The 16,651-nt window shown below is 36.2% G+C and overlaps 3 protein-coding genes across 6 annotated transcripts in view; 1 reads left to right on the top strand and 2 right to left on the bottom strand.

Annotated features, from left to right (window-relative positions):
- Positions 1-16,651, bottom strand: part of sox13 (SRY-box transcription factor 13) — a 675,553-nt gene that overhangs the window by 16,151 nt on the left and 642,751 nt on the right. The window lies entirely within an intron of this gene.
- The window catches only part of blacat1 (BLACAT1 overlapping LEMD1 locus), a 272,886-nt gene that overhangs the window by 6,390 nt on the left and 249,845 nt on the right, over positions 1-16,651 (top strand). Inside the window, exon 1 of one of the 3 annotated variants that reach the window (XR_012387308.1) lies at positions 2,174-2,258. The exons of the other annotated variants lie outside the window; for them this stretch is intronic. The gene's annotated coding sequence lies outside the window, so the exon portion shown is untranslated. Of the gene's footprint in view, positions 1-2,173; positions 2,259-16,651 lie in introns of those variants that run through there. 3 annotated transcript variants of the gene reach the window in all.
- The window catches only part of cdk18 (cyclin dependent kinase 18), a 149,540-nt gene that overhangs the window by 2,198 nt on the left and 130,691 nt on the right, over positions 1-16,651 (bottom strand). Inside the window, exons 14-16 of one of the 2 annotated variants that reach the window (XR_012387301.1) lie at positions 9,053-9,143; positions 8,838-8,915; positions 1,721-2,204 (exon numbers count right to left, since the gene is read on the bottom strand). Coding sequence is in view for 1 of the 2 variants with exons in the window: in XM_001919300.8 (XP_001919335.2) it covers positions 2,170-2,204; positions 8,838-8,915; positions 9,053-9,143 (204 nt within the window). In the remaining variant the exon portion in view is untranslated. Of the gene's footprint in view, positions 1-1,343; positions 2,205-8,837; positions 8,916-9,052; positions 9,144-16,651 lie in introns of those variants that run through there. The other variant, XM_001919300.8, reaches the window with a different exon arrangement.

Genomic DNA, 16,651 nt, shown 5'->3' with positions numbered 1-16,651 from the left:
AATTGGGGAAAAACATATCCAGGACGGCTAATAAATCTGACTACAATTACATATTTAGAATTTCCAAAGAAATGCAACCTTGGTGCATGGGCATCTTACAAATTGAATGGTAATTTACAGTATATGTTACAACACAATTTAAATGTAATTAAAAATGTTTTCCAGAAGAACTAAATTCTGTATTTTAAAAATAATGGTCACTTTCTATTGACATTGACCTAAATTATATTTGTGGTGTACTCACACTATGCTATCTGAACCGTGCCAATACCCGTTTCCCGGATCGTTTGAGAAGTGTGAGTGCTCTGAATCGAGCTCAGAAGCGTTCACTTGGCCGAACCTGAACCGGTTCGAAGAGGTGTGCCAGAGCATGGTTCTCTTGGGCTTTGGCGCGGTACGCTTGTGTGTGAGTGCAAAATGTGCCTGAGCCCAAAACTAAAGACAAGAAGTGACTTTTAAGGGTTTGATATGGATTTATTAATCATTCTTACCGCTCAATGAATGCAAACTGTCATAGATTATTTAAGACGCAAACTTCTCACTGCACGACAGCTGCACCTTCAGCAAACCTCCTAATTTCTGCAGCACGAGGACTTTATGATTGTTTATGTGCGAAATATTTGACTGTGTGTCACCGCATCCCAAACGACAAAAAAATATAACTAAAGAAATCTCCGCCGAGCGAAAGCGCTTACTGAACAGTGCAGCATCGATGACGTAAGTGTGCCTAGGCCGAACGTAATGTGAGTGCGGGTCGTCGGGGGAGACAGGAGGGGGGACAAGCGTGCTTTGGCCCGGTTCAAGTCAACTGTACATAGAGTGAGTACGGCCTCAGTTATATTTGCATAAATCAACACAAACGCTATCATGTTTGTATGTGCTGTTGTTTAGATCTTTTAAAACAACCACAGTTTTAAAAAGTTTAAAGGTTAAATTTAAGTTAACACTGTTTCTTTGGTTTTCATTATTCAAATCATCTTTGACTGAGAGTTTCAGCTGTTCAACTGAATCATTTTAGAGAACCATTTCAAATGTACGATTCTTTTACAATTAAAACAAACTTTAATTGCACCTAAATTAGTTAATAAACCTATTATCTTTAGAAATGTATTGAGAAAATTCTTCCCACCGTTACAGAGAACTTTGGGAAAAAATATCAAATATTAAATTTTTATATATATATATATATATATATATATATATATATACATATTTTATAAATATATATACACATACATAAATATATATAATATATATATAATATGAAATTATATAATATGTATATATTATGTATATATGTATATATGTATATATTCATATATAATATGAAATTCACAGTCCTTCAGGGGATTGCATTTCATTTAAAGCCATTAAGTACATAATCTTATGTATTTATATTTAAATGTTGTAATGTGAATTATTCAATTGTATCAAGTTAATGTAATTCAATGCTTATAATGAAAAAAACCCAGAATAACAATAGTAAATGGGGGATTAAATAAAATAAAAAAAGACCACTTGCAGCACCTTACGTAGTCAGAATTCAATGGTATATCGTGACAAAATTCAAGTAATTCTCTATATTCAATGGCTCAAATAGTAATGACAATTTACCATCTAAATATTCTAGTAATGGATGAATGGTTGTAAAGTAAACCATAATATGAGCTCATCCAACGATCAATCAAACACATATGGCAAAACAAGTCAAACCTCAAACTGAAATGGAGGAAATTTCACTGAATGGGAAAAGTCGGTCATGTTTCTTGCACATAAACACACACACACACACACACACACACACACACATACACACACACACACGCACACACACACACATACAATTAAAAATGCTAAATCTGCACACCTGAAAGTACTACTAGATCCAGGCCAACTCAAGTCTAGACAATTGGGATGTCTTTTCATTGAGTAGCCTACAGCTGTGAGCTTCATGGGTTTAGGTTTGGAAATGACTATAATAGTATTGGTAAAACTATAGGCTGATTTAATTAATTTCAGTCTGTTTTCTGAAGTACCGACTGTAATAAATGTGTGTATATGGAAGGATGCATGCATGCATTGCTGTTTTGGATGAGAAAACAAAGCTGTTTGCTTCATAGTGTTTTTGTTCTGCCGATCTCTTCATTCGCATCTCTTTGATTCCTCTCCTCAGAATATGCTTTGTCTGCGGTTCTTGCCTCGACCTGGGATTAGAGAAAATCACTTGTTAGACAAATCTGCAAGAGTACATGATGAGAGTATGTATTACAACAACTTATTATGCTCTAATGCCGTGTTCAGACTGCACGATTGTCAAAGTTGCAAACTGCATGACTATCTGGGGTAGCGCTTCGTCGATGCTGTGTTTACACTGTAAGATGGATCAGGACTGGGGGTTTTAAATTGCATGACTTTACAATAGGATTATCGCCAACAACTTTGTCTCTATTTGCAAACTACGTCTCACAACCAAACAGTCACGAGAAGTGACATGTAGCATATGACAGCTTGGAACTATGTTTCTAACTACAGCTCCAGAGGTGTAGTTGCGAGTGCTCAAGTTTGCAACGCAGTTTGTGAATCTTCGTTGGAGCGACGAATTTGGGAAATGACAAATCAACAAATTATGTTTGTAACGACGGAACTTGCGACCTTAGTGGCCAATGATGGTTTTGGGAAATGCACCCCTGGGGTCCGTTCTTTGTACGTGGATTACTCAGTTAGCTGGATTTGGATATTGACGATTTGACACGATCCAGGATCGTTTCATTCTTCAAAGCTGATTCGAAAGTTGTTGTCATAGCAACAGTTCTGCTAGCTCAAACCTGATCAGCAGCAGGTTCAATTCATGTAAACAGGATTAGATCGGCTCAGTTCAAGCAAAGATAATACAGAAAGTATGTTCTGAATTCTGATATTTTCTTACAGTAGTAGTTATATACACTTGGGAAAATGGTACATATTTTTAACTATATATATAAAGTTATAGTCATTATTAAAATAAATAAAGTTATACATATTAATAAAACATATTCAATCTGCACCCTCGAAATGAAAGTACAAAGACTGCCACCTGGTGATGCAAAGAGAAAACTTATTGATATGAACTTTTTAGATCGCTTTAGTACAAATTGTGTATAATAAACATGCCCAATATGTGACTTTTTTTTAAAGCAATAATACATTTATGCAGTCATAAACATGTTTTGATAGTTAATATGCCAGTGATTTGATGCTTCACAAAAGTTGCAGACGCCTTTACCAATATGAAAACTCTTTTGTAAACAACCAGTTATTCTTTACACTGATTAAAAAACGGCTACTATAATAAAGAACATCTTTTCTAAATGTAGAACTAAATACATTGATTTGCATTGAAATAAATGATGAATACTCTTGACACATGAAAGTGTAAAGCCTGCAGTTCACAACAAATGTGGAAGGTTACTGCGTGTCATATTTAACAAACCGTTTACTGCTAATTTGATGTAATTTTGCTCACATAGATAATTGAATATTAATCAGATGAGGTCATTACGCTGCTGTGCCGTCAGCCAATCGTTGCATTGCTGATCATAATTTCAAAGGTCATACATGCTTTTATCACGTCCCGCCTAGACTATTGCAATTCTCTATATGTTGGTCTCCCCCAATCCTCATTGGCACGGTTGCAGTTGGTTCAAAATGCGGCAGCTAGACTTTTAACAGGCACCAAAAAACATGCTCATATCTCACCAGTTTTAGCATCCCTTCATTGGCTTCCTGTTAATTTTAGAATTCAGTTCAAGATTTTACTTATTGTTTTTAAAGCACTGAATGGGCAAGCACCTTCTTATATATCAGAGCTTATTAACTTACAGTCAACTCCTCGGTCTCTTAGGTCCTCAAATAAAATTTTACTTCAAGTTCCTCGGTCACGACTCAAACTGAAAGGGGATAGAGCCTTTGCAGTCGCTGCTCCTCGTTTGTGGAACCAGCTACCACCGGATATTACAAGTGCTTCTTCTCTCTCTATTTTTAAGTCCAGACTTAAGACACATTTTTATTCTATTGCATTCCCAGGCTTTTAATCTTTATTGTGGTTGTTGCTGTAATACTTTTATTCCTATTATTACTTTTATTGTTATCTTTTACTCTTTTAGAGTGTGTGCTATGGTTTTGTTCAGCACTTTGGTCAGTGCCAAACTGAAGTAAATGTGCTTTATAAATAAACTTTACTTACTTTACTTTCGAGGATCGATAGATCTGTCCTTCACAACACACGCAGCGATCTCAGATCGGTTTATCTAGACATTCTAATGTGATTCGCGAACTTGTTTGAAGAACCAAATCTCAAGGCGTTAAATGTCGACGGAAAACGCAAGCAAAAAGCATCCCGGTGTGCACAGGCCTTAAGACTGTATTTATCAGAAACCAAATGCACATTAAAATGAGTTCATTTTCAGTTGCACATGCTTTTTCAATACAGGAAAAAACCATGAATAGTAATGATGACATTCATATCAATTTGAGTCCTGATCCTTTGGAAGAGCAGGCGAACTGGCTTTTCTTTCATAGCACAGAAAACAGCATCTTCTCGACATGTTGACACACGAACCAAGGTGTTTCAGTCTCATAAACATTTGCATTGTTTGAGTGTCTTGAATGCTCTGTAGTAGTTAAATATTTCAGAACGAAAGCAGCTTGTCTATCTAAATGCTGATTTAACTCTCCTTTCTTGAACGGTTAGTTTGTGTAAATCTGATTTATTTCTTGCACATCAAGAATTTACACTCTTAAAGGCGATTAGTTACTTTACTTAAAGGGATAGTTCACCTAAAATCAAATATTGTGTCATCATTTACTCGCACTTTAGTTGTTCCAAACTGGTTTGAGTTTTTTTCTTTTGTTGAGCTTAAAATAAGGAAAAAAGCTGAAAATCGACATCCATAGTATTTTTTTTGTCCTACTAGGGAAGTCGATGGTTACAGATTTTCAGCGTTTTTCAAAGTATCTTCTCTTGTGCTTAACAGGAAAATGAAACTTATAAACATTTGGAATCACTTGAAGGTCAGTAAATAGCAAGTAAATGTTCATCTTTGGCTGAACTATTACTTTAAATAAAGCGGGAAAGCCTGTTGTCTTAAAAGCGACAAGTTGACGATATTTAAAGTTGTTACCTGTTAAGTTGACTTAACTTAGTTTTTTAAATTAATCACATAGTTCATTTACTTAATTTTAAAGCAACTGGTTTACTCACTTCAAGTAAGGCCAAGAAAGAAACCAGTATGTTTATTGCAGTGTGCAAATGTTGAATTTACTTTGCTTTCTTGTACGGTTAGCTTGTGTAAATCTGATTTATTTCTTGCACATCAAGAATTTACACGATAAAAAGCGATTAGTTACGAACTAGTTTGAGTTTTTTTTCTTTTGTTGAGCTTAAAATAAGGGAAAAAAAGCTGAAAATTGACTTCCAAACAATTTTTGTCCTACTATGGAAGTCGATGGTTACAGATTTTCAGCGTTTTTCCAAATATCTTCTCTTGTGCTTAGCAGGAAAATGAAACATTTAAACATTTGGAATCACTTGAAGGTCAGTAAATAACGAGTAAATGTTCATTTTTGGCTGAACTATCACTTTAAATAAAGCAGGAAAGCCTGTTGGCTTAAAAGCGACAAGTTCACGATATTTAAAGTTTTTACCTGTTAAGTTGACTTAACTTAGTTTTTTAAATAAATCACATAGTTCATTTACTTAATTTTAAAGCAACTGGTTCACTCACTTTTTAAAGTAAGACCAAGAAAGAAACCATTAGGTCTATTGCAGTGTGCAAATGTTGAATTAACTCTCCTTTCTTGTACGGTTAGTTTGTGTAAATCTAATATATTTCTTACACATCAAGAATTTACACTCTAAAAAGCGATTGGTTACTTTACTTAACGGGATAGTTCACCTAAAACCAAATATTGTGTAATCATTTACTCACACTTTACTTGTTCCTGTTTGGGTTTCTTTCTTCTGTTGAGTTCAAAATAAGTAAAAAAGCTGAAAACCTGTAACTATTGATTTCCATAGTAGGAGAAAAATACTATGGAAGTTGATGGTTACAGATTTTCAGCGTTCTTCAAAATATTGTCTTTTATGTTCAACAGTAGAATGAAAGTCATAAACGTTTGGAATCACTTGAAGGAGAGTAAATAGTGAGTAAATGTTCAGTTTTGGGTGAACTATCACTTTAAATAAAGAGAGTAAGCCTGTTGCCTTAAAAGCGACAAGCTGGCACTACTTAAAGTGAGAAAACCTGTTACCTGTTAAGCTGACCGAACTTAGTTTTTATAATTAATCACTTTTAATTAATTAATCACAAATTAATTTTAAATATATATATATTTTAAAGTAAAGCCAACTAATTGCTTTTAAAAGTAAGGGGTTTACTCACTTTTAAAAAAGGTCAACTAATCGCTTTTTATAGTGTAAATATTAAAAATTATCAATAATTTTTCATTTTGTTCTGTAGTATTTATAATTATGAGCATAATTATTGTACTTTTTAATTAATTAAACACAACATTACGAGTTTGTTTTTTATTTAAAATATACATAATTGTTTTAAATGTACACATATAAGATAATATCATTACCATTGATGACATTTGTATCAATTTGTGCATGAGTCCTAATTCTTTGGTAGAGCAAAAGTGCATTTGCTTTCACAGCACACAAAAAAAAGAGAATATTTTTGACATGTCAACACATGAAGCAAAGATTTCCAGTCTCATAAAACTGCAGTGCTTAAGTGTCAAAATAGATATTGTTCATGGGCAGCCAATGAAAACTATATGGAATTACAGGCCCGTAGCCAGCCTGGTGAAATAACTGCAAAAAGTGGACCTTTTTATCAAGATTTCACAGTGGCTTTTGATCCTGGAATGATTTCCCACAAACTGCATATTATTGACAAAAGTCCCAAATAATTAAAAAAAATACGTGATCATTTTAATGTAATACAGCTTATACTTATTCAAAGAGGCCAAGAAAATGCATTTTTACCATTTTTATTTAAAGATGTGATTGTTAATTCAAAGTCTTCATAGGAAATTTTGTAGTTTAGACCATCGTTTTAGCAATATTTTGATGTTCAAAACCTTTTTTTTTTCCCTCATCTAAAATGCCTCTATCAGACATTCATTTTCCTTCTGCTTAGTCCTTTTATTCATCGGGGGTCACCCCTGAATGAACCGCCAACTTATCCAGCATATGTTTCACACAGCGGATGCCCTTCTAGCTGCAACCCAGTACTGGGAAACATCCATACACACTCATTCACACACATACACTATGGCCAAATTAGTTTGTTCGATTCACGCATGTCTCTGGACTGTGGGGGAAAATGGAACACTTGGATGAAACCCACGCCAACACAGAAGGAACATGCAGACTCCACAGGGAAATGCCAACTGACCCAGCCAGGACTCGAACCAGTGACCCTCTTGCTGTGAGGCGAAGCCACCATGTCGCCCAAATGCTTTCTATGTGCATGTATAAAATCACTTTTGTAAATTTTAGTAGAACAAAATCCCAAACTGGGGCTTCTAATCTTTAACTCATTAACAAAACTCTTTTTAAATTCCATGTTTCAAATCCTCTTTATTTGAGGAACTAGAGCACATAAAAACTGTATGCACGATATATATATATATATATATATATATATATATATATATATATATATATATATATATATATATATATATATATACATACATACATACATGGTGGGCAAGTGGGTAGCACGATTGCCTTACGCCCCATTCACACGTCAGCTTCAACGCTTCCCATTTACTTTGAACTGCATTGTGGATCCGTCGGTGTAGTTGCTCGCTGCAGAAGTTGGGACTTGCTCAACTTTTCAAGCGCCGACGGAAGCGTCGCTGTATGCAAATACACCAGCTAAGATAGTAGCTGGAACTAATTTCATTGGCTGACGCTGCTATGACGATTGCTCATGTTCTCCCCATTATAGGTTTCCTCCAAAAGTCCAAAGACGTGGTACAGGTGAAATGAATAAGCTATATTGGACATAGTGTATGGGTGTTTCCTGGTGTTGGGTTGCCCTGGAAGGGCATCCGCTGCGTAAAACATATGCTGGATAAGTTGGTGGTTCATTCCGCTGTGGTGATCCCTAATTAATCAATGAACTAAGCCGAAAAGAACATGAATGAATGAATAAATGTTACATTCGATGATTGTATCTCACATTGTCCCACAACAACATTAAATTAGTGTAAATTAGTGTACAATGTTTTATATTTATTTTAGTCATTTGACAAATTAGATTTCTTTAAAAGTAACACAGTAGTTACTTTCCCTGGTAATTTGTTTTAGAAAATTATGTAACTCAGTTACTAACTCAGTTACTATTTGTGAGAAGTAACTGCTGTGCCCAACACTGGTCTTAAAGCCTTTTTCAATGGGTTATTTTGACAATTTCTGAGCTCATTTATTGGACATATTCCAGACCGTTGTCAGTCTTTCGAACCCCTCTTGGCTACGGGTCTGCATATGCAAATTTGTTACAGAACCAAGAATTACCGTTTCAGGAAATTCAGTATCAGTTTTACCATGATAACCAGCACTTTGATCTCTAAAACCTTGCAGACCTTTTACATAAGCAGGAAGCTACAATATGCACAAAACGAAAGGTGATATTCTAACAAGCGTGATGGGGCACTTTAACACACAATTAAATCTTACACGTTTAGGGAACTGGATAAGTGTGCCTTATGCATGACTAAACATGATCAAGTTGTGGTCTGCAGATGCAGAAGTGTAATGTCAAAGCAATAGAATTGAATACCCGGAGGCTGGAATACTGAACTCCGATGTCCCGGATCCTTCTGTAGCTGAATCTCCCTCAGTGAAAACACGGATGAGGCTATACGAGAGAAGACAAAGCGGGTGATGATCAAAGCAGTCTCGTTTGTTTGGCGGAGGTAGAAGACAGACTGTAAGAATTGTGTTGAGGTGCTGTTATGTAAGCAGATTCTTCAGAAATGATTGCAATGAACTTACTGTCAGGTATGGAGAGGATGTTCTCGCCTAGGGTCTGGAAGTAAGAGTGTCTCAGAGACAGTTCAGCTGAAATCCTGCGCTTTGTGTCGTACTGGAACAAAACAAAGGAGATAAAAGAGCAGATGTAATACGCTTTTAATGCAAACTTTTTCTTTCTTTCTGCTGTATATGTACTTTTCTGACCTCGCGTTCATTTCCCAAACAACAACATAACTTGTTGCTCACTACTAACTACCATCATACGATGCATCTTTTGGGTAAAAAATTATGTAGAGACAGGTGTTTCCCAAAACCGTAATTTCTCCATCATTTGAACCACGTTAGTTATAATGTAAACAAACCATTAAGCTGTTAAAGACATTAAGTTATGTAGCATTTATTTGATGTTGTGCAAAGAACTGCACATATATTTTATGTTGCCTTGTTTGTATGTATGTATGTATGTGTTTATGTATGTGTGTATGTGTGCATGTATGCATGTATGCAGATAGATAGATAGATAGATAGATAGATAGATAGATAGATAGATAGATAGATAGATAGATAGATAGATAGATAGATAGATAGATAGATAGATAGATAGATAGATAGATAGGTAGGTAGGTAGGTAGGTAGGTAGGTAGGTAGGTAGATAGGTAGATAGATAGATAGATAGATAGATAGATAGATAGATAGATAGATAGATAGATAGATAGATAGATAGATATGGCATAATACTGCCCCATACTGCACGAGTTAGTATATATTTTTTTATTTAGTATATTTTTTTCATTCATTATTTGCAGTTTTAATATTTTAAATAGATAAATATATTACATAGTGCAGACTGCGATTTGGGGAAAATATGTAATTTCTGTCTAAATTTGATTTGATTAGCGATTTTATTTTGTAGTTAAGCTTCAGGTCAATAATCTCTAAGCTGTGTCAGCAATTCTGCGACGACTCTTTAAAATGACCTGTTTTTGTTTGGTGTCTGTGACTTTAAAACTGAAATATTCCCATATTACCGATGTCCTGTTTTTCTTTGATATTAATTTGTCTGTTAATGCTGCTGAAGCAGCAGACACCATTATACAAATTGCGGCACTTTTCATTTTTTAAAAACATTTTTTAAAATTATTTTTATATTGTGTCCGTTTCGCATACTTTGGTCACAGAATTCTGATTGGGCAGAACAAAAGTGTGCTCACTTAATTGGTTAGTAAGACTTTCACACACAAAAAAATTAAATAAATTAAAAATAAATTAAATAATACATATATACTTCGTATCACAGCCTCTTGCGATTTAGCTAATTGAAACGTTTCAAATTGCGATTCGATTTCGATTAATCTCACAGCCTTAATGCTTTATATAAAACTATTTGAAATATTTTCTACACAACACAAATCGGATCTTTTAAAATGATAAAATCCAATATTATAATTTTTAGAGTCCTCATTTAGCTCTATATCAGGCCCAGATTGTTTATCGTGATGACCGGAAGTGTCCCTAGCTGCTTGCACTCTCAGCAGTCACACTTTTTTCCTTTATTTAATTATTTGACCATAGCCTCACTCTTTTTATTCTTTTTTTTTTTTTGCCGCAGCTCCGCTCTTTTTATTTATTTGTTTTCTCGCAGCACCGTGAGCAAAAAGCAGCCTGCAGGTTAATGATGATGTAACTATCATTCGACCCCAAACAGCGGCACCTTATTGAATATAAGAATTCGAATAAGAATTCGAATAATTAATATCAAAGAAGAATATGCTCAATGAAAATCAGATGATTTACTACAATAATAAATATGACATGATCAGAAATCTAAAAACGGGAGAAAAAGATTAAGCCTACATGATGACAGTAAATAATATTTTACTAGATTTTTCAAGACACTTCTATACAGCTTAAAGTGACATTTAAAGACTTGACCAGGACAGGTTTGTTGTGTAGACTATCGAAAAAAATATAGCTTAAAGGGGCTACTAATACAGACCTTAAAATGGTTTATAAAAAATTAAAAACTGATTTTATTTTTGCTGAAATAAAACAAATAAGACTTTCTTCAGAAGAAAAAATATTATCAGACATACTGTGAAAATTTCCTTGCTCTGATGAACATCATTTGGGAAGTGTTAAAAAAAAAATCAAAGGGGGGCTAATAATTCTGACTTCAACTGTTTATGGGAACATTAATATGATGTTCATTTTACATGTACACATTTCCCACATTTGTAAAATTCTACATATATATTTTTATATCATTTTAAACATTAACATTGATATTTTCAACATTTTTGTTATTTGCTATTTTTAATGTAATTGCACAAACATCATAATTACAGTAGATAGCTTGCTCTGAAATAAAGATGACAAAAATAGATAAAGCTGCAAACTTTCTCATATGTGTGCAACACTTCCCCAGTTTTGTGCTGTAGAGCGCGAGTTACAGTCCTCTGATCTTTCCCGTCGTGTGTGTTCTTCACTAATGACTCGATTTGAGCACAACTCCCCTGACTTGTTGATCCCCGAGCTATAAAATAGTTTTAAATAATGAAGCACCCATCACCCTGCTGTCATCTCGCACAAAGTTATAAAATTGTCTCCGGTGAAGTTTGGCGGCGTTTCAAGCGAGCAGAGCGTTCAGAGCGCATTGTGCGAGTCTGACAGCGCGATCAGTCAGCGGGGTTTGATGAGAAACAGGTGCACGGTTCGGACTCATTAAGGCCCCTGTCACCATTAACGAATCGCGCGCTCCGTGGTCTTTCATCATAATGACAGGTCAGTGAGCACTCAAGCTGCGCGCGCCATCAGAGAAAGAGAAAAACGCATTCACGTTTCTGCACAAATACCACATTCTCCTGAAGTACAAACGCACGCAATGTAAACCTGCTCGAGGACCTCCTATTACTTTATTATAGACCATAATAGACTAGAAATACCGCTTTATATATGCATAAAATACTGTAGTACCTTGGTGGAGCCTCTGATACTGTCAGGGCACGGATAGTGTTGCAAACTTTGACATTTTTGACACGTTCTTTATCTAGTTGTCATATTTGAATGTTTCAGAAATGTATTCGGCTACTCATATATGGGCCCACACGGAATCTGCCCATGCAGAATCCCGCAGATTTTTATCCCATCATTGATTCTGTTTATTTACTTGTGTAAATGTGTGTAAATGTATATTCATTCAGTTTACAAATTAATTTCAGTAATATTATTGACTAATAAGAAGTATTTATATACAATATTTATATATAAATGGCCGCAATTTCAACGGTAAAAAAACTGTAAAAATACTAAGGTAAAATAATAATAATAATAATAATAATAATAATAATTCCTTACATTAATATAGTGCTTTTCTGGGCACTCAAAGTGCTTAACACAATGGGGGGAATCTCCTCATCCACCACCAGTGTGCAGCATCCACCTGTATGATGCAACGGCAGCCATTTTGCGCCAAACCGCACACCACATACCAGCTGATTGGTGGAGAGGAAACAGAGTGATGAAGCCAATTATGATATGGGAATGGTTAGGAGGCCATGATGGACAGAGGACAGTGGGCAGACTCTTTTTCGAAGAAAATCCTGGGATTTTTAACGACCACAGAGAGTCAGGACCTCGGTTTAACATCTCATCCGAAAGACGGACAGATCCGAAAATCCGTAACCTGGTTAACAGTATGTTTCCTTAATGTATACGGCGAATAACCGTGAACTGACTTTCTCAGAATTCCCTGCATGGTACATCACTTTTTATGCTTTTTGTTGACACTAATATGGATCTTTGTAGTTGTTTCCCCATCAGTTATGTACATTAGAGATTTAGGTAACATCTATAGTTGATAAACAATGTTTATTTCATGACTTTAATTTTATGCGTGTATACTGGTGTTTAGTAGCTGTGTGAATGACACTGAGCACCTTCTTTACGCTGATACTCTTTTCTGCTTGTGGGAAAGTTGTTTGTGATGAGCATTGGTTCATTATGTAACTTTCTCATCATCACATGCATATGGCTTAACGTGTCTATCTGTGTAACATAGATTAATAAGAAAATGTTGCGGGTTTATACCGGCTTTCCAAAAAGTGTGTTCATGTTTCTTCACAAATACCAGCTTCATTAGCGAGAAAACGGTTAAACTGAGCATCTAAAGTGCGAGTATAAAGAACGAGCCTCCTCCAATCGGCCTTTACTTTCTCTTTCTCTTTCCCTCTGTAGTGGTTAAGGAAACTGTGTTGTACACTCCACTGAAGACATCCATTAGCCTACATAATTAATTTAGTTTAAGCACAAAGATTTGTTTCAAAACTATTTGTAAATTCAGTTCTTATTTTCAGCAAATGAATAAATGAACAATAATGACGAAGTGTGGTCAACACACACATGCCATACTCCATATGGTCCAAAATCTGACAGATGGACAAACCTAAGCTTGTTTTTATTAAAACAAATAGAAATGTGCATATAATAAATAATACTTATTCTCATTAAGAGAATAAGCACAGTAGCTACTAATAATAACATTATACAAAAGCAAATACTTGTGAATGAGCTGGAAAAAAAGCCTCTCGAGTTGAAGGCATGAGGCTTTAGTTTTTATATTTATGTAGAAAGTAATACTTTTTGTTATTTTAATCCTTTGATTCTTTTTCATTTGTAAAAACGTTTGTGTATTGCTCTACATCCTACATGCTTTAAGCAATGTGTAAGTGAGGCGCACAACTAACGTGCTCTGCGCTGGACTTTAGCCTGCTTTCAGCTAGTCTATTACACAGTCTATTTTAGTTCCTCACAATACCAATGTGCCAACAATGCGCCTTAACACACCTCCTTTCTAGATTGGAACACCCATGAGTCCACAAAGTGGTGCAGATGGATTTGCTATTTAAACAACGTGGTGTAAAATGGGAAAATTAGGGTTGCATTGGACTAGAAATAGCATCATGTCAGGCCAAACATATGCAGGATATGTTTGGCCTGACATGATGCTATTTCTAGTCCAATTGCCTTTATTGCGCCAAGTGTATGATAGGGTACCTAATCTGAAAATGATAGGGAAAATAAAAAAAAATAAAAAAATCAGGAGCTGCATTTTCAGATTTTGATTAAAGATTACAAAGGCAAACTTTTTTTTCTTAATGACACGCACAGATGAATTGTTCACTACAAAACTAGCAATGCGAGCTAACCAAATCATATACTAATTTTAATTTTATTTGTACTTTAAAGGTGCAGTAGGTCATTGTCTTCATTTAAAATGAAATCGAAAATTTTTTTGTTGTGCTGGTTGAAAGTCTCTTTACATTCCAATAGTAATGATTAAAGTAATTGATCTAAATGTGTTTATATTCTGGCAGCTGATTACGCAGATCCGCCATTTGTGCATGCACGCACTGCGGGTTGAAGTGCAGAAAGTAATAGAGAGCGTGCCAGTGGTAAAAACATGCTGAATCAAAACTTTTTAAAATCCTGAATCTATATTGGAGTTACTTTTGCACGCTGGAGGAAAGATGACACCATGGCTGAAGTATTTCTGTTAGACAGGTAATGTTCTGTTTTAAAACTTAGCTTCAGGCAAAGCTGATGTACATTTTGTTGTTACAAATGGGTTATATGCACAGAAGTGTTGTTCAGCCACTGAAATCTTCTGGCGAACGATTGATGTGACTATTTTCAGTGTCATAAAGGAGCTTTGACAGCATCGATGATGTAGAATTTATTTAGTTTAACAACAAAACATCAGTAAAAGCACTACTCCACCTAGCCTGCTTTTCTAAGCTGAAGTTGTTTTATATTCACATTGGTTCATATTTGAACAATGACAACCTGTGAAGCGCTCCCTATATTTTTTATCATGCTCTGAATATTCGGTCAGAAATAGGATGTAAGTATGGCTTAGTAATAACCGTAATTCCTGCATGCCGCCTGCCAAGCACTAGTCGCTGAATGAGGATTCTGCTGTCATCTTTAAGGTGCGCATATTCGTGTTTCAGAGATTTATTCTAGCCGGTTAGCATTGTGGCTGATAACCTACTGCCTCTGTCACCATAATTTTAGGCCTTTAGGCTAAATGTGTAGTTACTGCGCTTTGCCTTTGGATGGCAGTATACAGTACCGTGGAGCACTGCTGAAATGCTGTGATCAGCGCAGAGTCTTTAACTGGTGTCAGCGCTCTCTGTTCAGCCGTTCTCCCTAACACAATCTGGAAAGCTCTTACTCGTGCTGATGTACCTGAGTGAAGCGTGGAGGTGTCAGCCTGCGTTTGTTTACCTGTGTTTTGATAACGCTATAATGCTCTGCTCCTGACACCCCTGCTGTATCAAACTAATTGGAGCTGGAGGAGAGCAGGCAGAAAGCAGGAGGTTGACACCATAATTAGCTTCTGAGCTCAGTCTGTCTCTGCTGTGAAAACTCTTAACAAGGGCCTTTTTTCACCCGGGATTTGTCAGAACTGAAGACTGTTGCAGTTCCATGGCATTAAACGCCACCTCAATGACCTCTCGGTAGAAATTCTCACACACAAATGAGTGTTTGGTGATAGAGGCTGACCGGAACTGATATATGATGTTTAGTTATTTATTTATTGTAGTCTGCTACTGCTTTTTAAGTCAATTTGGTTATTATTATTATTTTTTAAAACTTTTTTTTAATTTTAAACTATTTATAACTGGTTATTTTCAATCCAGGCTTATTATGGATACATTCCGCTATATATATTTCCAGCAGAGGCCGCTGTGTACACTTTTTCAGATCTCAAATTTCTCTAGCGAGTGCCATTTGCCCCTGTTGTTCTTGCGTAAATCCACCAGAGGCCGCTGTCGACTGACTGACTTGACCAATGACTGTAAAAAATATGGACGACGCGACAGCCCCTTTTCCCATTGAACGCCTTGAGGGCAAAACGCCTGCTTGACGGGCACAAACTGTCGCAAAAGACTGCTGAAATTGGAGCCTTGACATGCGCAGAAGGACTGTCTGATGGAGCCAGAGGAGGAGCCGCGAAAATGAGCGGAGTCGAGCTTCCAACCAAACGCTTTATGTAAAATCAACCACGCCCCCCGAACTTCTCAGCATGCGTTTGCTGTCATATCAACACAAATGGATGTAATAACGTTAACAAATATGACGATTTTATATATTCAATCGTGCCAGCTCCGGGCCGCAGCGCATAACCTACTCGCGGCGTCGCGGGCTGATTCCGGCTCGCTCGGCCGCCGCATCTGGCTCGATTGACTCGGGCTGGAATCGGGCAGTGAGTCCAGGCATCCGGAGTAGGTCCAGCAGAGGTAGTCTGTCTGAGCTTTGAGGGGTAAGTCTCCGGCAGGCGAGAATCTAGCTGGAACTGGCCCGAGTGTATTTTGCTATCTGGGTGGCTAGGTGTACGTGTATCAGCAAACTAATAAAGCCCGAAAAAAGCCCTGACCTTAGCGAATAAACAGTGTTCCACCAGGATCATGTATGTCAGAAACTGTAGTTTACTGCTAAACTCATTTTGTCATGGTAAAATAACACAGAAATCGAATAATAACACTTCAGTCTCCTGCCGAAGCTCAGACGCCACGCTTTGAGAAACTGTCAATCACCGCTGTCGATCACGATGACACG

Source organism: Danio rerio, chromosome 11 (assembly GCF_049306965.1).
Source record: "Danio rerio strain Tuebingen ecotype United States chromosome 11, GRCz12tu, whole genome shotgun sequence".
NCBI classification, from domain to species: domain Eukaryota; kingdom Metazoa; phylum Chordata; class Actinopteri; order Cypriniformes; family Danionidae; genus Danio; species Danio rerio.
The sequence above is the reverse complement of the archived record's forward strand: the minus strand, read 5'-3'. Positions and strand labels throughout refer to the sequence as shown.